The 23,778-nt window shown below is 45.9% G+C and overlaps 1 protein-coding gene across 1 annotated transcript; it reads right to left on the bottom strand.

Annotated features, from left to right (window-relative positions):
• Positions 1 to 555: 555 nt before the first annotated feature.
• LOC137309267 (mRNA (2'-O-methyladenosine-N(6)-)-methyltransferase-like) lies at positions 556 to 23,498 on the bottom strand (the record flags this gene model as incomplete). Its single annotated transcript, XM_067977529.1, has 6 exons — positions 556 to 624; positions 901 to 994; positions 14,428 to 14,612; positions 16,916 to 17,002; positions 21,026 to 21,198; positions 23,289 to 23,498. Coding segments are annotated over 6 exons (818 nt in total), but the record flags the coding sequence as incomplete, so codon positions are not given.
• Positions 23,499 to 23,778: the final 280 nt, after the last annotated feature.

Below are 23,778 nucleotides of genomic sequence, written 5' to 3'. Positions count from 1 at the left end.
AGGTGCCAAGAAAGGGATAAAGATTTGGAGTGGTCACTGATAGCTCCCTAGCGATTCAAGTACAGTGGCCCCCACACCCTCCTACCTCAAGCAGGATATCTTGGCTTTTGACATGGTACAGAGAATGGCAACAAAGATGATTTCCAGCCTAAGTATACTGAGCTATGGAGATCGACTACGTGCCTTGGGTATCGATTCACTTGGAGGGGTTCTGATTCAACTCTTCAAAATTACTTAGGGCATGAATAACATACATGTGGCTGTTGGGTTGGGCAGAACTTGGGACACCATTTATATCGAGGAATCAGGAAGTGAGGTTGGATGTGAGAAGTTTTATTTTTCTCCGAGTGTGGTCTCCCTGTGGAACAGCATTCTGGAGAGGTAGTGAGGACTAACTCCTTCAAGAACGTGTTAGGCACATTTCTGGAAAGCTACGAGATCACAGCAGAAGGAAGGCAAGATATTGGGGTAACAACCAAGAGGCTGGGGCCTCCTGGGGCTTGCCTGATTGCCTTACAGGAGCTGGAGAGGGGTTTTTGATAGAGGTTTCCTCAATCAGTAATTGGTCTGAGAGTCCAGTAAGAAGTGGGGCAACTGCGTACGAGCCTGACGGCTGTTCTCATCCTAAGTTGATAACATCATTACATTGTACGATAAAACCTGACCAAAGGCAAGGTTTCACAATGAGAATCAGGGAAATAATATTCTCCTCATCATAATCCTGTCTCCAAATAGAAATCATTAATTTTGCCCAGTGATGTTATCAGATCTGTGACCATATACCTCACTACCTTAAAGTTCTTGTTCCTTTAAACAAAACACTTTAACTGTGCATTGATACAATCCATGTCCTGTACCCGGTCTATTTTGACAATGCAGGCTAACACCTCAGACCCTCACCTCCATGTGTGTGACCATACTGTCCATCAGCTCTTCACCAAACGGAGGGTTTGCTTCAAAGGAGCCGCTGACTGGTGAGAAAGTCAAGAATGAGCTGTAAAGGAGAAAACAAGCAGCAGCTTTCACACTGTTCAGCATCAGCTCTACAGACAGGTGTACACAAAAGGCACAACACACACAGCACATGGCCCCTCGCACTGTGGTACAATCACAGGACACTTACCCAAAGCACAATACAACCCTCATCCGCAGCTAACACAATGATCCAACAGTTATTCACAGAACAAACCGATGGATCCACATATTGGCCACAATACAGACCAAGGGAGCTGAGCATCACCCTCTCTCACACTCTGTAAAGCCCTCTCTCAATGTCTAAAACCCTCTCTCACTGCGTAAAACCCTCTGACCGTGTAAACCATCTCACAGTTTATACTCTCTCACTGTAAAACTCTGTCTCACTTTTTAAAACCGGCTGACTGTGTAAGCCCGCTTTCATTGTGTAAAACCCTCTCTCTGTGTAAACCACTTCTCACCGGGGAAAACCCTCTCTCACCGGGGAAAACCCTCTCTCACCGGGGAAAACCCTCTCTCACCGGGGAAAACCCTCTCTCACCGGGGAAAACCCTCTCTCACCGGGGAAAACCCTCTCTCTGTGTAAACCACTTCTCACCGGGGAAAACCCTCTCTCACCGGGGAAAACCCTCTCTCACCGGGGAAAACCCTCTCTCACCATGGGAAAACCCTCTCTCACCGGGGAAAACCCTCTCTCACCATGGGAAAACCCTCTCTCACCGGGGAAAACCCTCTCTCACCATGGGAAAACCCTCTCTCACCGGGGAAAACCCTCTCTCACCATGGGAAAACCCTCTCTCACCATGGGAAAACCCTCTCTCACCGGGGAAAACCCTCTCTCACCATGGGAAAACCCTCTCTCAACGGGGAAAACCCTCTCTCACCAGCTGACTGTGTAAAACCCTCTCGCACTGTGTAAACCATCTCTCACTCTGTAAAACCAACTAACTGCGTAAAACCCTCACTCACTGGGTAAAACCCTCTCTCACTGTGTAAAACCCACTCTGATCGTGTAAACCGTCTCACCGTTTTCCCTCTCTCACTGTGTAAAACTGTCCCACTTTTTAAAACCAGCTGACTGTATAAAACCCTCTCGCACTGTGTAAACACTTGCTCGCTGTGTAAAACCCTCTCTTGCCACGTAAAGATCTCTCTCACTGTGTAAAACCCACCGTGACCATGTGAACTGTCTCACTGTTTACCCTCTCCCATTGTGTAAAACTGTCTCACTTTTTAAAACCAACTGACTGCATAAAACCCTCTCATTGTGTAAACCCTCCCTCACCGTGTAAACCTTCCCTCACCTTGTAAAATGCTCTCTCAACGTGCAAAACCCTCTCTCAACGAGTTAATCCTTCTCTCACCGAGTAAAACCCTCTCTCACCGTGTAAAACCCTCTCTCACCGTGAAAACATCTCTGCCAATGTGTAAACCCTGTCTCTCTGTGTAAAACCCTCTCTCACTGTGTAAACCCCCTCTCATCGTGTAAAATCCACTCTTTGTGTAAAATTTTCTCGTTTTTTAAAGCCAGCTGACTGCGTAAAACGCTCCCTCGCTCTGTAAAACCCTCTCGCACTGCGCAAAACCCCCTCTCTGACCGTGTAAACTGTACCAGTGTTTACCCTCTCTCACTGTGTAAAACTCTGTCTCACGTTTTAAAACCAGCTCTCTGCGTAAAACCCCTCCCTACGTAAAAACCTCTCCCGCCGCGTGAAACCCTCTCTCAATCTGTAAAACCCTCTCTCACTGTGTAAAACCTCTCTCAATCTATAAAACCCTCTCTCGCCGTGAAATCCCTCCCCCGCTCTGTAATACTCTCCCTCACTGCATAAAGCCCTCTCTGACCGTGTGAGCCATCTCAGTGTTTACCCTTTCTCGCTGTGTAAAACCCTCTTTCACTGCGCAAAAACCCTCTCTGACCGTGTGAGCCATCTCAGTGTTTACCCTCACTCGCCGCGTAAAACCCTCCTTCAATCTATAAAACCCTCTCTCGCCGCGTAAAACCCTCCCTCGCTCTGTAATACCCTCCCTCGCTGTGTAAAACCTCTCTCCCTGTGTTTACCCTCCCTCACTCTGTAGGTCCCTCCCTCACCGTGTATAACCAACTCTCACCACCCTCTCCCACTGTGCAAAACCCTCTCCCACTGTGCAAAACCCTCTCTCATCATGTAAAACGACTCAGTGTTTACCCTCTCTCACTGTGTACAACTCTGACTCACTTTTTAAAAGCAGCTCACCGTGTATAACCCGCTCTCACCGTGTATAACCCTCCCTCACCGTGTATAACCCTCCCTCACCGTGTATAACCCTCCCTCACCGTGTATAACCCTCCCTCACCGTGTATAACCCGCTCTCACCGTGTATAACCCTCCCTCACCGTGTATAACCCTCCCTCACCGTGTATAACCCTCCCTCACCGTGTATAACCCTCCCTCACCGTGTATAACCCGCTCTCACCGTGTATAACCCTCCCTCACCGTGTATAACCCTCCCTCACCGTGTATAACCCTCCCTCACCGTGTATAACCCTCCCTCACCGTGTATAACCCGCTCTCACCGTGTATAACCCTCCCTCACCGTGTATAACCCTCCCTCACCGTGTATAACCCTCCCTCACCGTGTATAACCCTCCCTCACCGTGTATAACCCGCTCTCGCCGTGTATAACCCTCCCTCGCCGTGTATAACCCTCCCTCGCCGTGTATAACCCTCCCTCGCCGTGTATAACCCTCCCTCGCCGTGTATAACGCTCCCTCACCGTGTATAACCCTCCCTCACCGTGTATAACCCTCCCTCACCGTGCATAACCCTCCCTCACCGTGCATAACCCTCCCTCACCGTGCATAACCCTCCCTCACCGTGCATAACCCGCTCTCACCGTGTATAACCCTCCCTCACCGTGTATAACCCTCCCTCACCGTGTATAACCCTCCCTCACCGTGTATAACCCTCCCTCACCGTGTATAGCCCTCCCTCACCGTGTATAACCCTCCCTCACCGTGTATAACCCGCTCTCACCGTGCATAACCCGCTCTCACCGTGTATAACCCTCCCTCACCGTGTATAACCCTCCCTCACCGTGTATAACCTGCTCTCACCGTGTATAACCCGCTCTCACCGTGCATAACCCGCTCTCACCGTGTATAACCCTCCCTCACCGTGTATAACCCTCCCTCACCGTGTATAACCCGCTCTCACCGTGTATAACCCTCCCTCACCGTGTATAACCCGCTCTCACCGTGTATAACCCTCCCTCACCGTGTATAACCCTCCCTCACCGTGTATAACCCGCTCTCACCGTGTATAACCCTCCCTCACCGTGTATAACCCGCTCTCACCGTGTATAACCCGCTCTCACCGTGTATAACCCTCCCTCACCGTGTATAACCCGCTCTCACCGTGTATAACCCTCCCTCACCGTGTATAACCCGCTCTCACCGTGTAAAAGCCTCCCTCACCGTGTATAACCCGCTCTCACCGTGTAATAGCCTCCCTCACCGTGTAATAGCCTCCCTCACCGTGTAAAAGCCTCCCTCACCGTGTAAAAGCCTCCCTCACCGTGTAATAGCCTCCCTCACCGTGTAATAGCCTCCCTCACCGTGTAAAAGCCTCCCTCACCGTGTAATAGCCTCCCTCACCGTGTAATAGCCTCCCTCACCGTGTAATAGCCTCCCTCACCGTGTAATAGCCTCCCTCACCGTGTAAAAGTCTCCCTCACCGTGTAATAGCCTCCCTCACCGTGTAATAGCCTCCCTCACCGTGTAAAAGCCTCCCTCACCGTGTAAAAGTCTCCCTCACCGTGTAAAAGCCTCCCTCACCGTGTAGAAGCCTCCCTCACCGTGTAATAGCCTCCCTCACCGTGTAAAAGTCTCCCTCACCGTGTAATAGCCTCCCTCACCGTGTAGAAGCCTCCCTCACCGTGTAATAGCCTCCCTCACCGTGTAATAGCCTCCCTCACCGTGTAATAGCCTCCCTCACCGTGTAAAAGTCTCCCTCACCGTGTAAAAGTCTCCCTCACCGTGTAAAAGTCTCCCTCACCGTGTAATAGCCTCCCTCACCGTGTAAAAGTCTCCCTCACCGTGTAATAGTCTCCCTCACCGTGTAATAGCCTCCCTCACCGTGTAAAACCCTCTCGCACCGTGCAAAACCCTCCCTCAATCTGTAAAACCTCTCACTGTATAAACCCTCTCTCAATCCGTAAATCCTTCTCTCACCACGTAAATCCTTCTCTCACTGCGTAAATCCTTCTCTCACTGCGTAAATCCTTCTCTCACTGCGTAAATCCTTCTCTCACTGCGTAAATCCTTCTCTCACTGCGTAAATCCTTCTCTCACTGCGTAAACCCACTAACGGTGTTAACACTGTCTCACTGTTAAACCGTTACCGCGTGGATCCCTCTCTCACCGCGTGGATCCCTCTCTCACCGCGTGGATCCCTCTCTCACCGCGTGGATCCCTCTCTCACCGCGTGGATCCCTCTCTCACCGCGTGGATCCCTCTCTCACCGCGTGGATCCCTCTCTCACCGCGTGGATCCCTCTCTCACCGCGTGGATCCCTCTCACTGTGTAAAACTCTAACTCACTTTTTAAAAGCAGTTCACTACGTAAACCCTCTCACACTGTGTCAAACCCTCTCAGTGTTTACCCTCCATCACCGTATGAAGCCCTCCATCACCATATAAACCCGCACTCACTGCGTAAACCCGCTCAGTGTTTACCCTCCCTCACCGCGTGAAGCCCTCCATCACCATATAAACCCGCTCTCACTGTGTAAACCCGCTCAGTGTTTACCCTCCCTCACCGTGTGAACCTGCTCAGTGTTTGCCCTCTCTAACCGTGTAAAGCCCATCTCTCACCAAGTAAAACACTCTCTCACCTAGTAAACTGACCTTTGGCCCCTCTGTCCTTGCAATCTACTGCCCCATCTCCACCCTCCCTTTCCTCTCAAGTCCTTGAACGTGTTGTCGCCTCCCAAATCCGTGCCCATCTTTCCTGCAAATCCACATTTGAACCGCTCAAATCAGGTTTCCGCCTCTGCCACAGCACTGAAACAGCCCTTATTAGTCACAAATGACATCCTATGTGACTGTGACCATGGTAAACTCTCCCTCCTCATCCTTCTCAACCTGTCTACATCTTTGACATGGTTAACCACATCAACCTCCTCAACGACTCTCCTCCATCGTCCAGCTCGGTGGGACTGTGCTCGCTTGATTCCATTATTATCTATTCAGTCATAGCCAGAGAATCTCCTGCAATGGCTTCTCTTCCCACTCCGTTACCTCTGGAGTCCCCCAAAGGTGGAAGATGGGAGGCCAGCCAGGAGAGGATTGGAATTGTTGAGTGTGGAAGTAACAAAAGTGTGAATGAGGGTTTCAGCAGCAGGTGAGCTGAGGCAGGGGCGGAGACGGGCGATATTACGGAGGTGGAAGTAGGCGATCTTGGTGATGAAGACGTTACACGGTCGGAAGCTCAGCTCAGGGTCAAATAGAATGCAAAGGTTGCGAACGGTCTCGAGTCCCCCAGGGTCTATCCTTGGTGCCCTCCTATTCCTCACCTACATGCTGCCCCTCGGCGACATCATCCGAAAACACATCAGGTTCCACATGTACGTTGATGACACCCAGCTCTACCTCAACACCACCTCCCTCGACACCTTCACTGCCTCCGATTTGTCGTATGGATTGTCTGACACTCAGTACCGGATGAGCAAAAATTTCCTCTAATTAAATATTAGGAAGACCGAAGCCACAAACTCCGTTCCCTCGCAATCTACTCAATCCCTCTCCCTGGCCACTGTCTCTCAGGCTGAACCAGACCGTTCGCAACCATGGTGTCCTACTTGACCCTGAGCTGAGCTTCCGACCACATATTCGCTCCATCACCAAGACCGCCTACCCCACCTCCGTAACATCGCCCGTCTCCGCCCCTGCCTCAGCTCACCTTCTGCTGAAACCCTCATTCATGCTTTTGTTACCTCCAGACTCAACTATTCCAATCTTGTCCTGGCTGGCCTCCCATCTTCCACCCTCCATAAACTTGAGATCATCCAAAGTTCTGCTGCTTGATTTTAAAATTCTCATCCTTGTGTTCAAATCCCTCCATGGACTCGCCCTTCCCTATCTCTGTAACCTCCTCCAACCCTACCTCCGAGATCAATTCTGGCCTCTTGCGCACCCCCAATTTTCTTTGCTCCATCATTGGCGGCCGTGCCTTTAGCTGTTTAGGCCCTAAGCTCTGGAATTCCCATCTTAAACCTCTCCTCCTCTCTACCTCTCTCTCCTCCTTTTTAACACTTCTTATAAAGTACCGCTTTGACCAAGGCACCAACCTGTATCTTTTTTTGGCTCGGTGTCAATTTTTGTCTGATAGCAATTCTGTGAAATGACTTGGGTGGTTTTACTATATTAAAGGTGCTATATAAATGCAATTCGTTGTTGTAAACCCCCTCACCATGTAAACCCTCTCTCACTGCGTAAAACACTCTCTTACTGCGTAAATGCAGCCTATCTCAGACTTCCTGTCCTGAAGAAATCAGCATTAGGCCGGATGTACAGTGGAGGTCCAGTCCCAGCCCCAGCAGGTCATAAAGTAAAAAGGTAAGCTGCAAGGGTGCTCTGTAAGTGGAGGCTGATTCTAATCGAAAAGTTAGGAATAGCATACCCCACGAGGAAAATCTAACATTGCCCAAGCTGGATAACCTACCATTCTTCTTTGTTTATTCAGGCTCCATGTAAAACAAGACCAAAGCTGACCAGTTATAGAAGAAATGGTGGGATTTGCTCTGGAAATGTTTGGAGCAGGTTGAGAGTCAGTTTCATGCCGGTACAGCAAAGTTGATCCGTGCTGCTTAATGTGAGGGGGATCACTCTGTAATCACTGTAGGTACTCTCCTGCTGTCTACACTCTTTGCTTCTTTTGCAACCAGGTAGCCTGTCTCTCTCAGAAAGGGTGTACAATAGGGGGTCTGACGAAGGGGTTAATTCATTTTTAGATTAGGTTCACTAGATTAATTCTTGTGATGAGAGGGTTATCCTATGAAAAGAGGTTGAGTAGAATGGGCTTATACTCTCTGGAGTTTGGAACATACACGATTATGAGGGGGCTTGACAGGGTAGATGCTGAGAGATTGTTTCCCCTGGCTAGAGAAGTCTTGAACTAGGGGGCATAGTTGCAGGATAAGGGGTCGGCCATTTAAGACTGAGCTGAGGAGGAATTTCTTCACTCAGAGGGTTGTGAATCTTTGGAATTCTCTACCCCAGAGGGCTGAGTCGTTGAGTATATTCAAGGCTGAGATAGATAGATTTTTGGACTCTAGGGGAATCGAGGGATATGGGGATCGGGCAGGAAAGTGGAGTTGAGGTTGAAGATCAGCCCTGATCTGATTGAATGGCGGAGCAGGCTCGAGGGGCCGTATGGCCTACTCCTGCTCCTATTTCTTACATTCTTTCCTTACGCGTTTCTAGTATTCAGATAAAATGGCAGCTGACTGTAGAAAAGCAGGTGACACTGACCAAACAAAGAGAGGCTCTTCTTCTTTGGATCAGGCAGCCTTGGGGCTTGCATACAAATGGTAGACCAGGCAGTTTTAACCCTAAGGCATTGTGTTAGTACCATGAGTTTTAAGCACTGTATAACCACCAAAGGAGAAGGTTACGGTATGGGTCAGTTTACTTAAGTTAAGAAGAAAGAAGACTAAAGAAAGGTGACAACAATGGTTCACAGCTAAGACATCCCAGAGCATCACAGAGCAGAGCAGCACAGTCTGAGGCTATTACTGGCCTGCTACTCATGCAAGAGATTCAATGGGGTTCTGATGAACGATCATCGACCTGAAGCACTAAGCCTACCTTCCTCTCTCCACCGCTCCTGCCTGACCTGCTGAGTGTTTCCAACAATTCCTGTTTTGATTTCAGATTTCCAGCTTCTGCAGTATTTTGCTTTTTGTTCAATGGTTTTTACACTCACATCACCAGGAGGCAGTCTTAATACTAGAGGCATAACAGCTCTTATAACACGGAATATAAGAGTTTGAACATCAACTCACTAAAATTGGATTGTAATCTTGGACATTGAACATAATTCTGTTATCCTGTCACCCAACTAATGCTACATCATTGTGAAGTAGGCTCACAATGATTTAGATTCTGTCAATTGTTTAGAATCTATTTACCTTTATCGTAATAACCAATATTTAACATTAACTAAAACAGTGTTAGTGACACAATGGTGTGCCCTTGGATCTGCTCAGCTGCCCTTCACTCAGTGTTGGATGTGTTTTGGTTTGGTCAATAATTGATATCTTCAGACTGGGTTATTGGGTAGTCTGAAGGGATTTGTCATGTACAATATTTCTGTGCAGGATTTACCATCTTGCTGTTCTACAAGGTGGACATCTCTGAGCATCACAAGAGCCTTGGCATCGTGTTCGGGATTGGCTCCACATTTTGTTGGTGGATCTTGTCACATTCCCACCTGGTCTCTACCTATTGAAGAATCCTTTCCATGGGAAAGGAATTTGCAGTAATTTGACTGTCAGATGTAAGAGGAGGCCTGAGGTAGTGAGCTGGGTATACCTGCAAAGTAGGATGATACTCTTCCAGGGCTTTAACGGTAGATTGTTCAGATAGTTTAACGATCTATTTTGGCTTGTCTACATCAGCAAGTGAACTAACCTACAGTCACCAGGAATTAGTAAGTACCACATTCATCCGCTCCACTTGTTCATCTCCCTTCAGTTAAAGAACTTTTAAATTTCTTGGTATTCTATCCTGTTCTGCTTTCCAAAACTCAGGGTGTTGTAATCATCAAATGGAATGTGACTGCATCCCATGTTATTATGGATGGGGGTTCCCTCTCCTTTCACTCCATTCCTTTGCTTCATAGATTCTTCACCCGCAAAGGCGTTTGCTTTCAGCAACATCACAAGCCTCAGTTAACTCATGTTAAGTCAGTCGACTAGCAGCTTCTACTCTGGCTGTAGAACGATTGAAAGGTGCGTCAATTTAGACCAGAAAAGAGACATTTCCCACTGTTTCGGCTGGCCTCAAGACAACTGGAACAAGCCCAACAGCTGAAGCATCTCAGGCCTTGAGCAGCCAACTCAGAAGTCAAATAATCGGCTCTCCGATAGCTCAGCCAGCTTATCCTGTGAAGAGTTGAGCTGGCCAGATCACGAAATTCCCAGGTTTACTCCTGGTCTGTGCCCTCCATGGTGATATACCCCATTGACATTCGGTGCCTATACTGGCACATGACTGATGCCCAAAGCGTGCCCGTTGCTGTGGGTACCATACTCCAGCAAGACGTTGTTGCCTTCAGGAAGAGGGTGGTGAACCCCAATAAAACAAATTATTGGGCTGCAAGTTGTTCCTGATCACGAGCAAGGTTGGAAAATTTGATAAAAAATAAAAAAAAGCTTTCACCAAAAGTTTACAAACTAACTACAAAAGATTACAAAAAAATGTTTAAAATGACAACAACTGTAATATTAAAATGGCAAATAAAACAGCAAACTACTGATGAGAGGAAAAGAACTGACGAATGCAGAGTGCTGAAGTGGAAAACAGTATGACTGTCCCAGGCCCCGTGTGTTAGGACAGCAGCCCATGGTTTGGCCCCTATTGGATGGAGGCCGTTCTATCTGTATGTGGAGGTATACAGATAGTGTGTAGTTTCCTGCCCCTTTACTCTCCTCCCATTCCCCAAGAAGCACCTTTTCTGTTCAGTGCCACTTCCAGCTCGGCTCACTGAAACTGGTGAATTATGAGCAATGACCCATATCCTACCAAGCATATCTTTAAACAGCAAAAAACGATGAACTCCCCAGGTGTATATGTGTAGCGTTGGAATGCACCATTGCAGTTAGTCATTGTCAACAATTAAGAATAGGTTAGGTGGGAGGTTGAAGGGAAGGGGGATAAAGGGATATGGGAACAGATTGGGCCAAATGGCCTGTTTCCATATTGTAATTTCTATGTAATTCTGATGAGCTTTATTTTAAATGGGATATCAGCAGCATGTACACTCTAATGTACGTGATTCCATAAGCCCGTATTCTCGCCTCTACTCACACACATGAAGTTTCATAGCCTGCCTCTGCCCCATTTATTCACACATTAGCGTGCTACCACAACCAACGTCTGCCTGTCCCCACTTATAAACGTGGTAATCACCATTCCCCTCAACCCCCAGTGCTACGTGAGTCCAGAATCCCCAGAATTCTGCAGCACCTCAAGGCCAGGTTCCATCGCAACCCCAAATTCGATAGCATCAGAATGTAGAGACTCTTCAATCTCAATATAACAATGATTTAAAAAAAACCTCTATAAAACAATGCTAGACTGGTGACTATGGTTAAAATATCTGTATTGATATCAGTACACCAGGTATTGGTATCAGGACATTGAGATATTGATATCGGTACACCAGGTATTGATATCGGTACACCGAGATACTGACATCGGTACACTGAGATATTGATATCCGTACACTGAGATATTGATATCAGTACACCAGGTATTAAAATCGGTACACTGAGATATTGACATCAGTACACCGGGTATTGATATCAGTACACCAGGTATTAATATCGGTACACTGAGATATTGACATCAGTACACTGAGATATTGACATCAGTACACTGAGATATTGACATCAGTACATTGAGATATTGACATCAGTACACCAGGTATTGATATCGGTACACTGAGATATTGATATCGGTACACCGAGATATTGATACCGGTACACCGAGATATTGATACCGGTACACCGAGATATTGATACCGGTACACCGAGATATTGATATTAGTACACCAGGTATTGATATCGGTACACTGAGATATTGATATCGGTACACTGAGATATTGATATCGGTACACTGAGATATTGATATCAATATACTGGGTATTGGAATGCACTGGTTTCAATAAAGGTACAAGTTGTGGAAGGAAAACAAGGGTGGGGGGGGGTAATGCCAGGGGAGAGATTCCGTGGTGGGTGCTAGATTCCACAATGCTATCCATGCTGGGAATCGCGAACCACTAGTGATCCTGATTATAACACTGTGCTTCCCCCCTCACACATGGCATAATAACTCGTTTCCGTTTCCTCCTCATGGGAAGCACACATGTGTCCTGTACCCATGAATGTGGTGTTCTAAATACTGCTCCCTATCTGCCCATACAACGTGAAGAAATGCTGCTCCACAACCCCTCCAATTGCTCACTCATTTGATACTGAGGCATACAGACCAGGCAGGTCCCAGGTCCAATCTCTGCTCTGTGCGGATGTACCTAATATTAACCAGGATGTGCTGAAGGTGGCACAATTACCCAGGGTGTACTGAAGCAAGGGAGGGGAAGCCAGCTAGGGTCCCCAATCCTTCTAGGATGTATGTGTGGTAAGGACTGTGCTGCACTGGGATAGCTGTCATGGTCAGATAACCTGTCGACACTCACTGTATTGGCCTTACATAGGAAGAATGGACACTTGGGTGATGTTTGGAAAGAGTGGGTGCAGTACTCATGGAACTGTACCCCAACATGAGTCAGCTATTTGAAGCGATAAAGAATGAGAATCGAGTTTTTTCGTAAAAGAAAATCCCAAACTGGCTGAAAAAGGAGCAGGCGAGTAATCCCAGCAATCAGACCACCTTCCACAGGAGTCGTGGCGCAGTGTGGCAGAAGGGCCGAGGATTGTCAGGCCCATTGTTCTTTCAGCGGATAAAAGAGTTAGCAACTTTACACACATGAATTTGCAGTGATGATTTGATGAAATTTATTTCTGTACAAGTAATCAGGAGAGAAATAAGATTGTGTAAAGAAGAAGCAAAGTTGAAAGAGGTGTGTAGAGGGTGGATGGCAGGGCCCTTTGATGAGGCAAGGGAACTCCCACAAGGAGAGTGATAAAATAAACCTGCACATATCTCCTCACAGTTAATTCAAACATCGTTTGTAGAGGCCAATAAAAATGTACACGTAAGGGAACGTTTTTTTAGCAGCAGGTCGGACAATTACTGCTCCACAAAAAAAAATATTAAAAAATATGCCCAGGAGGAGGTCATTTGGTTGGCGTTCTCTCCTGTAACCCCATTCCCCCCCAGACCCTTTTATGCACCTTTTATAGTCCTCAGGCAGATGATCAAACAGGCTCCATCCGTCAGACAGGGATCCACAGTGAGGTCTAAATTGACAATCCAGCAGGAGGTGAAAGTGGCCAGTTATCAAATGGCTGACAAAGCCACAGACCTGTTATGAGGTCAGGTGCAGGACGTTTACACATATTTCACAACTGGAAGATATTTCAGATGAACTGATCATCTGAAATATCGTTCAGTTTGGACAAAGGGTTATACCTGAAACGCTAACTTTATTCCTTTCTCCACAGATGCTGCCTGGCCGGCATTTTCTGTTTTTGTACTATAATTAGCTTGGCAATTTTCTTGGGACGGGGTAGAGGGAACTTTATCGTGGACATAACTAGGAGTGCTTGATAAGGCAGTGCAGAGAGCTTTTCTGTACATCTAACCTGCGCTACACCTCCCTGGTGCGGACATGGGAGTGCTCGAAGTGAAGTGTTTAATTCTCCACCTCTGACATCCTTCACCATGGTGAGATTAAACAATCACCAAAAGAAATACAAATTTTAAAGGAACAATAAGATAAGTGAAAAATTCTAAGAAAGCGTGAATCAGGAAGGAGAATGTAAAACATCATGAAATGTCTAGACTGTACATTGTGTTGGGAGAGAGAGAGAGACGTGGGAGTGAGTATGAGAGGGGGAGGGGGAGAGAGAGAGCAAGGCAGACATGGGAATGAGACACAACGAGAGAGAAAGATATGGGAGTGAAAGTCACAGGAAAAACATGAGTGAGAGAAACACAAGAGAAAGGAAAGCAAGAGATTCAGATACGAGACACGGGGTAATTATGGCAGGAACAGTGCGGGTTTGGGTCAAACGCCTGTTTTACACCCTGCCCCGTTCTACACTCCACCAAAGCCAAATAAAGAGTAAAATGGGGCAGGGTGTAAAACGAGAGTCCGGTTGTGTTAGGTTATAATTACCCCTATAGGTGAGAGGCACACAAGTGAAAAATGAAATGCATGAGATTAAGAGGCACAAGAAAGAGAGATATGAAAGTGAGAGACACAGGAGAACAAGGGAGAGACGTGAGACAGAAACTGATGAGAAAGGTAAGAACGGCAGGAGAAAAGAAAAACGCATGCAAAACCAACTTTCCTGAAATAAATGACTAAAGTGCAAATCATCACAGTGCAGATAAGAAACTTTAAAACTTATATAATTACAAAAAAACACACACACAAAATAACCAAAGCAAGCCTCCTGCTTTTGATGGGAGGTTTATTAACAGACTGACCACAACATATTGTGAGGCATATACAATCATCTCAATACAATCACTACAAGTAAGTTACGTTGTTGGACTCACCCCCTGGAACCAAAGTAGCCATCGGTGTCAGGGAACGCAGAGCAGTACTGTCTGAAATAACAGTTCAGTGGTGAGGCAAAGCACTCAAACGTCACGCCAAATAGTTTGTTCAGGGCTTCAAACACAGCTACTGGCAGAGCCCCCTGCAAGCCAGTGCCTTCGTGTGCCCCGACACCAAACATGGACTGAAACAAAACAGACACTGCACTGTAAAATCTGTTCATTACACTTAGCAATTGTTAGCACAGCATGTCTCATTTACTGATGAGAAGCTGTAGTCAATCACAGCTTTGAAACTCCACAACAAGGCTATCAACTTTCTAATAATAGTACAGATGCTCCTTTTATGGTACTTTAACAATATTCAGTAATATCGACATCCAAATATCAGTGTTCCAGATCAGAGCGATTGCTAAAGTGATATATGCTGAACAGGGGAGGAGAGTCTGACACTACTGGCAAACATTTCCCGTAACTCTCTTTCTGTGTTTTATGGGCCTTCTATTTTTAATGTGTACGTTATACAGACTCAAATTCCTTGTGTCAGCTTGAAAACAGAACGTAACAGGCGCATTTTCACAGTTACAAACATCACAAAGTTCAGGAAAGTCAAGGGCGAATGTATTTCTGTGGCTTGTCATGTCAAATGTTGGGGCAAGATTCCCTCAACAATTTTTTGCCTCAACGTCATGCAGGAATGGTGTGGGTGCAAGTTAAAGTTAGTAGATTTCTCGGCCAGTGTACGGGTATATGCTGGGCTGACACACCCATTACTACGGCCAGAAATTCCTGGAGTGGTCTTTTGGAGACGAATATTGGGTGGGGCAAAAGACCCGCTGTCCCATGGCTGCCTCCCCTCACCCCGGCCCATACCCCATACATGTTATGGGCAGGCACCCCTGCCATTTTTGGTGTGAATATAAACATTTCTACCAGCTGCTACTTTCCCATTAGGTCAGTTTCCTGAAAAAAAAGCCTTTTAACTGTTAAACCTTCCTCCCCGAGGCCCTTAGCAACACTGGATGCCGGGGCTGTGTAGACATCCCTACTGCCCAGCATTACTCAGGCTCAAATGATAGGAAATACATCGCACGGCCTATTGCCATCCTAAGGATAGCATCATAATATGCTGCCCATAAGGTGGTGGGACAATATGCACCCACCCCAACTTCCAGAGGAACTCTGATAATCGTAGAAAGGGGTGGGGGGCCTGGTGTAACCAGATCCTGCCCAAAGTTCCACCCCACCTGCCAGATTATGGCATTTCTGCATCCCCAGGAATTTCAGGGCTCTGGTTTTTCTCATACTTTGAAAAGATTCCAACCTTCGTAAATAGGATACTGTGATCATCTGGGGTGGAGAGCAGCTGTCAGGGGGGAGGGGCAGACATTGTTTCTTTAAGAAATTTGCCCTGAGAGGTCTGCTGAGTGGCCCCTCCCCACTGTGCTGCATATAGGGGCACATCTGTCACTCTTTATTCCAAGATGGCAACAGTAAGACTCCAAATAATAAGACCATTGAAATATAACACAATAGAGCAGCTCATCTTCTGTTTGAGGCCCCACACTGTACAATGCCGAAGGTACCCTGTTATCAATTGGTGGCTACACTGGTATTGGATTCAAGGCCCTGAGAGACGGCCTTGCCTAGGTTATTGCTGTGGTTGGTGGGAGAGGGTTGGAGCCACCGTAACAAAGTTAATCAGATGGTGGGAAAGACTTTCAATGGTTGAGAACATCCCAATGAAGCTCGAGGAGAGATTGAGCTCTGAATTATACCTTGTTTCGGAATAGCCACAATTTAGGTGAGAACTATCGTTACAAACACTTCCTCCACATTCTCGATGCTCCATCTGACCCAGGTGTTTCTGGGTCGAGTTGGCTCCTGAGGTTTCTCTATGCCAGAAATTGTGCTTAAACAGCTGGTAGCTGGGATCGCCTTCCAATAAATTAATTGCCATATTGAGCTCTTGTGCCAAGGGTGAGTCGGCTTCACACTTGGTAAAGACAGGTATCATGAGAGTCAGCTGCTGCAACAATCTGTGGTACTTCTACACCAATTTTAAAATCAGGAGCTTGCACCAGCCGGTCACCAACCAGAATTGGTCCAATTAGGGTGGGCCATTACTCAAGCTGTCATCGATTTAAAAAAAGTAGCACCCTAGCTCTGCACAAATCAAACAAACCTTGACTGACATTTCAAACGAAACTCCTCCCTACAAGTGCAAGAGCTGCAAGAGAACATTTAGAGCCCTTGTTAACAGCTGATCAACATTAATTGCAAACTGGAGGAAACAGGAGAGGAATCAACCTCTGACAATAGGAGAAAAAGAGCTAAGAAATGGTCCAGAAAGTGGCTTGATATTGTGTGTAGTTAGGAAAGAGCACCTACAGCTCAGGGTACAGTAGCAATAACATGTCTATATGTGGAGCTTAAAACACTGAGTGAATCAATGTTTCTCACTCAACTGAAATGGGTTGCAGCTTACCTGGTATCTCCTGAGTAAGCACCAGACTCTTGCCAGGAACTTTTCAAACCGTACATCATCAATACAACTGTACCTATAGAGCTGTTCCTGAAAAAGATAGGTCAGAACACTTTTAATAACCAAATCACTTTTCTGTTGATTTATATCCAAGGACAAAATCAATGAGACTGCAGAAGGGAACTACCAGAATGGGAAGCCTTCCTCAGTGTCCCTCACTGCTGTCTCACTAGATTAGATGGAGGCGTGAGTTGGAGATAGGAATGGAAGAGTTCTGCCCCACAGTGCCAGGATGCTGCTCTGCTGCATTTGTCCTATAAAGTCTAATCATTTCTTCTCCCAACATATTTACCAGTGAATGCTGTTCTGTGCTGTAGATTCATGTTCAACTGGAATCAGATCAAGGTTACTTATGCATATTACTTGGAACTAATTCACCTTGTCATTCGGGTCCTGATTTAAACCCAAGCCTTCAAAGGGAATGAACAGTGTACGAACCAGGGGTGAAAGTGTCTAACTCAATGAACTAGCTAGTCCACCATCAAAAGAATGAGTATTTCATCCTGTCTGTCTGCACTAGATTTGGATGCAGGTCTCAGAGACTTGTCAGGAAAATGACTTATCTACTGTGCTGGCCAGACCCCAGAAGAGTAAAGAGATGTTCATCCCGTGTCTGGGCTGGATTCTAACTCCGGCCATGTGGCCGGACGTACACTTAGATAATTTGCAACCAAAGACAAATAATATTTTATCAGTATTTTACATCATTGCTTGGGGATCATGCGAGGGCAATAAAAACAAAAACATACAAAGAAAGAATGCTGATTGCCAGCTGTAAACAAACACTTTGGATTTACTTTAAAAGGTAAAAAGTACTTTCTCTGGGGAGGAAAAACGTCTTGAGAGTCGGTGAGAAACAAAACCAAAAGAGAAAATAGTGGGCAGGAACAATAGAGGAACAGAAAATAATTACTACTGAACATTGAGAGGAATGTATTCATGCTTCTCTTGTTGTATCAGTTCTACTTATTAGAGTAGATATAAACTATTCTGATAAAATGGCTATTTGAAATGTCTCTAAGGCGCCTTTTACATGACAAGGGTTCCCCCTTTATCCCCCACCCATCATTTAAAGGAAGTTCTAACATCCAACTCCCTACTGCATCTTGTTGCTTTATAGATAGGAACCATTATTAGTGCCATGAAACCTGCTCTCACTGTTGTGGTTTACAGGGAGCTGCCATCGTGTCAATTTATGGCCAGTCTGGTTGTTGGATTCTGGAGTTAGGATTGGCATAAGAAAATTATCTATTTATTCAAGATCACTATATTACCAGAGCAATAGTTTTTGACTCGCTGTCATTTAGATTTGGCCTTTGACTCTGGTTACTTCTTTGTTGGTTTTTGACTCTCTCTGTGGTGCCTCACTGTTGGTTTTTGACTCTCTCTGTGGTGCCTCACTGTTGGTTTTTGACTCTCTCTGTGGTGCCTCACTGTTGGTTTTTGACTCTCTCTGTGGTGCCTCACTGTTGGTTTTTGACTCTCTCTGTGGTGCCTCACTGTTGGTTTTTGACTCTCTCTGTGGTGCCTCACTGTTGGTTTTTGACTCTCTCTGTGGTGCCTCACTGTTGGTTTTTGACTCTCTCTGTGGTGCCTCACTGTTGGTTTTTGACTCTCTCTGTGGTGCCTCGTTTGCTGGGAGGCACCTGGCAGAATCCTTGCCACAAGGATGGGAGTTGCTACTGCTGGGGAGCAAAGGTCAGCAATGCTGCAGGGGGAGACCAGCTGCAGCACCAGAAGGAGGTGGAGCCGTCTTAGAGAGAGCAGAATAGCCCCAGAGACTTTTTTTCCTCCCAACTTCAAAACACCCTCTCCATTCCTTTAATTTTCCACTGCTCTACTGCCCGATTTCAGGTGGAGGAAAATCTCGTCCAATGTCTGATAAATGTAGCACTGGCCAGGGTCAAGCAAAACCCCCTTGTTATTGTAAATTGCTCATTAGAAAGGTCCCAGCAGATCGGAAAACCGCAAACATAACACCAATTCAAGAAGGGAGTGAGACAGAAAGCAGGTAACTATAGACCAGTTAGCCTAACATCTGTCATTGGGAAAAATGCTAGAATCCATTATTAAGGAAGTAGTAGCAGGACATTTGGAGACTCATAATACAATCAAGGAGAGTCAACATGGTTTTATGAAGGGGAAATCGTGTCTGACAAATTTATTAGAGTTCTTTGAGGAAGTAACGGGCAGGGTGGATAAAGGGGAACCAATGGATGCAGTATATTTGGAATTCCAAAAGGCATTCGATAAGGTGCCACATAAAAGATTACTGCACAAGATAAGAGCTCATGGTGTTGGGGGTAATATACTGGCATGGATAGAGGATTGGTTAACGGACAGAAAACAAAGAGTCGGGATAAAAGGGTCATTTTCAGGATGACAATCTGTAACTAGTGGGGTGCCGCAGGGCTCAGTGCTGGGCCCTAACTATTTACAATATATATCAATGACTTGGATGAAGGAACAGAATGTCTTGTGGCTAAATTTGCTGATGATACAAAGATAGGTGGAAAAGCAAGTTGCGATGAGGACACAAAGTGTCTGCAAAGGAATATTGACAGGTTAAGTGAATGAGCAAAAATTTGGCAGATGGAATATAATGTGGGAAAATGTGAAGTCATCCACTTTGGGAGGAAAAAAAAAGCAAAATATTATTTGAATGGAGAAATACTACAAAATGTTGTGGTACAGAGGGATCTGGGTGTCCTCGTACATGAAACACAAAAAGTCAACATACAGGTGCAGCAGGTAATCCAGAAGGCAAACGGAATATTGGCCTTTGTTTCGAGGGGGATGGAGTATAAAAGCAGGGAAGTCGTGCTCCAACTGTACAGGGTGCTGGTGAGACCACACCTGGAGTACTGTGTACAGTTCTGGTGCCCTTATTTAAGGAAGGACATACTTGCGTTGGAGGCAGTTCAAAGAAGGTTCACTAAATTGATTCCGGGTATGGAAGGGTTGTCTTATGAGGAAAGATTGAACAGGTTGGGTCTATACTCACTGGAGTTTAGAAGAATGAAACATACAAGATTCTGAAGGGACTCTATAGGGTAGATGCTGAGAGGATGTTACCCCCCATGGGGGAATCTAAAACTAGGAGGCATAGTCTCAATAAGGGGTCGCCTGTTTAAGGTGAAAATGAGGAGGAATTTCTTCTCCCAGAGGGTATGAATCTTTGGAATTCTTTACCCCAAAAAGCTGTGGAGGCTGAGTCATTGAATACATTCAAGGCTGAGTTAGACAAATTTTTGATAAGCAAGGGAGTCGAAGGATATGGGGAAAAGGCGGGAAAGTGGAGTTGAGGTAAAAATCAGATCAGCCATTATCTCATTAAATGGCGGAGCAGGCTCGAGGGGCCGAATGGCCTACTCCTGCTCCTATTTCTTATGGTCTTAGAAATGGCACATGTTGTTGTCTGATGTCTTCCCAGTTCTTCGAATATCAAATAAATTTCAATATAGATAAGTACTGTGCACGGTTCTGGTCTCCACATTAAGAAAAGAATGTAGAGGCAATGGAAAATGTGCAAAAAAGATTTACAGGGATGATAGAGCAATAGGTTGGGGCACTTTTCTCTAGAAAAGAGAAAGCTGAGGGGTGACCTGATAGAGGTCTTTATGATTGTGAAGGGGTTTGATATAGATGTTCCCATTTGTGAGGGGACCATAAATATAAGATAGTTACCGATAAATCCAATAGGGAATTCAGGAGAAATTTCTTTACTGAAAGAGTGGTTAGAATGTGGAGCTCGCTACCAGAAGGAGTAGTTGAGGCAAATAGCATAGACGCATTTACGGGGAAGCTAGATAGCATGAGGGAGAAAGGAATAACGCAGTATGCTGAGTGTTAGATGAAGCAGGGAGGGAGGAGGCTCGTGTGGAGCATAAATGCCGGCATAGACCAATTGGGCCGAATGGCCCATTTCTGTGCTGTAAATTCTATCTGTGATAGTGGGAGAACAATCATCTATCAGACCGTGGTACAAAGTAAAAGCCATTTCATACTCTTCCACTTTGCATAACCAGACAAAAGAATAAATCAATAACTCACCAGTTTACTCAAGTAATTGCGGCTGATTTTCCTAACTTCTCCTTTATATCGTACACAGGCAACGTCATTCTCAAAGTGCATCTCAACACGTGGGAGTGGGGTTGTGGGGAATGCGAGTCTCAAAGGGTAACAGTACACCAGCCTGTCTATCACCTCCGGCCTCTCCACCTCTTCTGTGGGAAAGTAAACAGCAGGAGAAGTTTACAACTACCAGTTAGAAACCAAAGCGATGTTTGTAGCGAAAAGTGAAATCTAAAGTTAAAGATACACTGCTGAGAGTCTAAAGTACCATTAAGAAGATTAAAACTCATAGGTAAAAAGGAAAGTTAAAAATAGGAAAGAAAAATGCAAACACTGTGAAAGACTCAGACCCTAAATTGCACTGTGGAAAGAATGTTTGTATCCAATTTCTTCTGTTTAATGGTGGCAAAATCCAACAACACTCATGAAGCTCGACACCATCCAGGACAAAGCAGCTCGCTTGATTGGCACCCCATCCACCACCCTAAAAATTCACTCCCTTCACCACCGGCGCACTGTGGCTGCAGTGTGTACCATCCACAGGATGCACTGCAGCCTCTACCACCTAGAAGGACAAGGGCAGCAGGCACATGGGAACAACACCACCTGCACGTTCCCCTCCAAGTCACACACCATCCCGACTTGGAAATATATCGCCGTTCCTTCATCATCACTGGGTCAAAATCCTGGAACTCCCTACCTAACAGCACTGTGGGAGAACCTTCACCACACGGACTGCAGTGGTTCAAGAAGGCTGCTCACCACCACCTTCTCAAGGACAATTAGGGATGGGCAATAAATGCTGGCTCTGCCAGCGACGCCCACATCCCATGAACAAATAAAAAAAACACCTGCGGCAAAATAGGGAGATTTCTGTTCGACATTTATATATATTTATATAATCTATTATGTATTAAAATCCATAAGTGGGTGACAGAATTCCAGGCAATACCTTTAATGCCCCTAGGCGATGCTGCAATACAATTTTTCAAAAAGTAAAACATCATATAACGTTACACTTTGAAAGTGAGCTATAACTAGTTTCTGGTTATTTGTACCAACCGCCACCAGGTGGCTCTGCACCAATGCATCGGCTGTGTGCCAAAAGTTTAGTAAGTGCATTGATGTCATAAGGGTATAAAAGAATAAGCTGTAATGTAATTATTAGTAGTCAAGCTGTCGTAACAGGTCACACGTTAGTCTAAAAGGACTTCTGTTTAGTTTCCGTGTCCAGACTAACTCTGCACCTGCTCTCTTAATCTCCTTATCCCAAGTGTGAACTCCAACAGCTAGCGAAACAATAACAATCTTTACCAGGCCCTTAGAAACCTTTGTAATGGTGTTTAAATAGCTCCCCGTTAACGCCCCCTTCTTTCAACGTTCCTGGTGCAGTGAAAGAAATGTAGCACAACCTCCCATCCCAGCAGCTGAAAGAGTAGTCACACCATCCTCTTCCCCCTTGGGGGTGATATTCCAGCCTCTAGTAGACTCAAGGCTGTGAGGGCCGCAGCATAACAGACCACTCCCACTGTCGCTGAGATTACTGAGAGAAGCTGAGGTGGTTTCTCTGTCCTTGCACCCCCTGCCCTCCCACTCCTCCTCCCCTCAGCAGTAGTGGTCAAGCCTCCAGACTAGAACTTGGCCTATACGTCCAACTCACTTCTGACTACCCGACGAGGATTTAGAACTCTTCCATGCACTGTTTGAACTCTCCCTGTATCACTCTCTGTTAAATCAACTCAAGAGTGAAAAGGGTGAACAGTGCTGATGAAATAGAGTGTGACAAACACTGTGCCTTCTAACAACATTGGGATTATGTTACTGAACTAGTACTCCAGAGGCCTGGACTAATAATTAAGAGAATGTGAGTTCAAATCTCACCATTTCAGTCCGAGAATTTGAATTCAGATTAAAAAATCTGGAATCAGTAAAAGTGATCATATAGCTGTTGGACTGTGGTAGAAACCCTTATCCGGTCTGGCCTATATGTGACTCCAACATGGTTGATTCTTAATTGCCCTCTGAAGTGGTCCAGCAAGCCACCAGGTCAATTAGGAGAGTGCAATAAACATTGGTCTTGCCAGTGACGCCCACATCCCAAGAATGAATCGAAAAAAAATTAAAATCTTAGCTACTGACTTGCAAAGATGCAAGTTTACTGCCTGAATTTAAATGTGACCATTTGCAACACGGTCTCAGTTTCAGCAGCAGCTTTCTGCCAGGGCCTGTGAGCGCCTCTCACCTGATATATTGCACTCTTTGAGTAATGCTAAATGCTTCTCTTGGACTCGCTTCACGTAGTCACCAGATATGTGGTAGATCTTCCCACAGATTCCTTCCACAGACTCTTTAGCCACTGCTGCCACGTGAGGCCCGCACTGTTTCCGCAAGTGCTCCAGTCTCTCCTGCAAACAGAAATAAGACTGAGTCAGGAACTCGGCCAACAGAAAGGCTCACTGCATATCTCCACAAACCAGCTGTCAACTCCAGGCTCTTGTAAATGGCATTTAAACAGTCGACACATTTCCAGTCCCCATTTTGTCATGTCAGTAGTGGTTTCCTGGTTCTCACTACCAAGCATCAATCCTTCTGCTGTACTCTCTCATGATGTGGAGGTGGAAAGAGGATTCCACAGTTCTGTGTACAAGTGGCTTTAAACATGACATGAGGCTAAGGATAATTTTGAGTTTGTGTTGTTGACCGGAGGTCACTGGTTACGGTTACTGGCTTAG

The sequence above is a fragment of the Heptranchias perlo genome, unplaced genomic scaffold, assembly GCF_035084215.1.
Source record: "Heptranchias perlo isolate sHepPer1 unplaced genomic scaffold, sHepPer1.hap1 HAP1_SCAFFOLD_1564, whole genome shotgun sequence".
Classification (NCBI taxonomy): domain Eukaryota; kingdom Metazoa; phylum Chordata; class Chondrichthyes; order Hexanchiformes; family Hexanchidae; genus Heptranchias; species Heptranchias perlo.
Note: the sequence above shows the minus strand (reverse complement) of the source record. Positions and strands in the feature narration are given on the sequence as shown.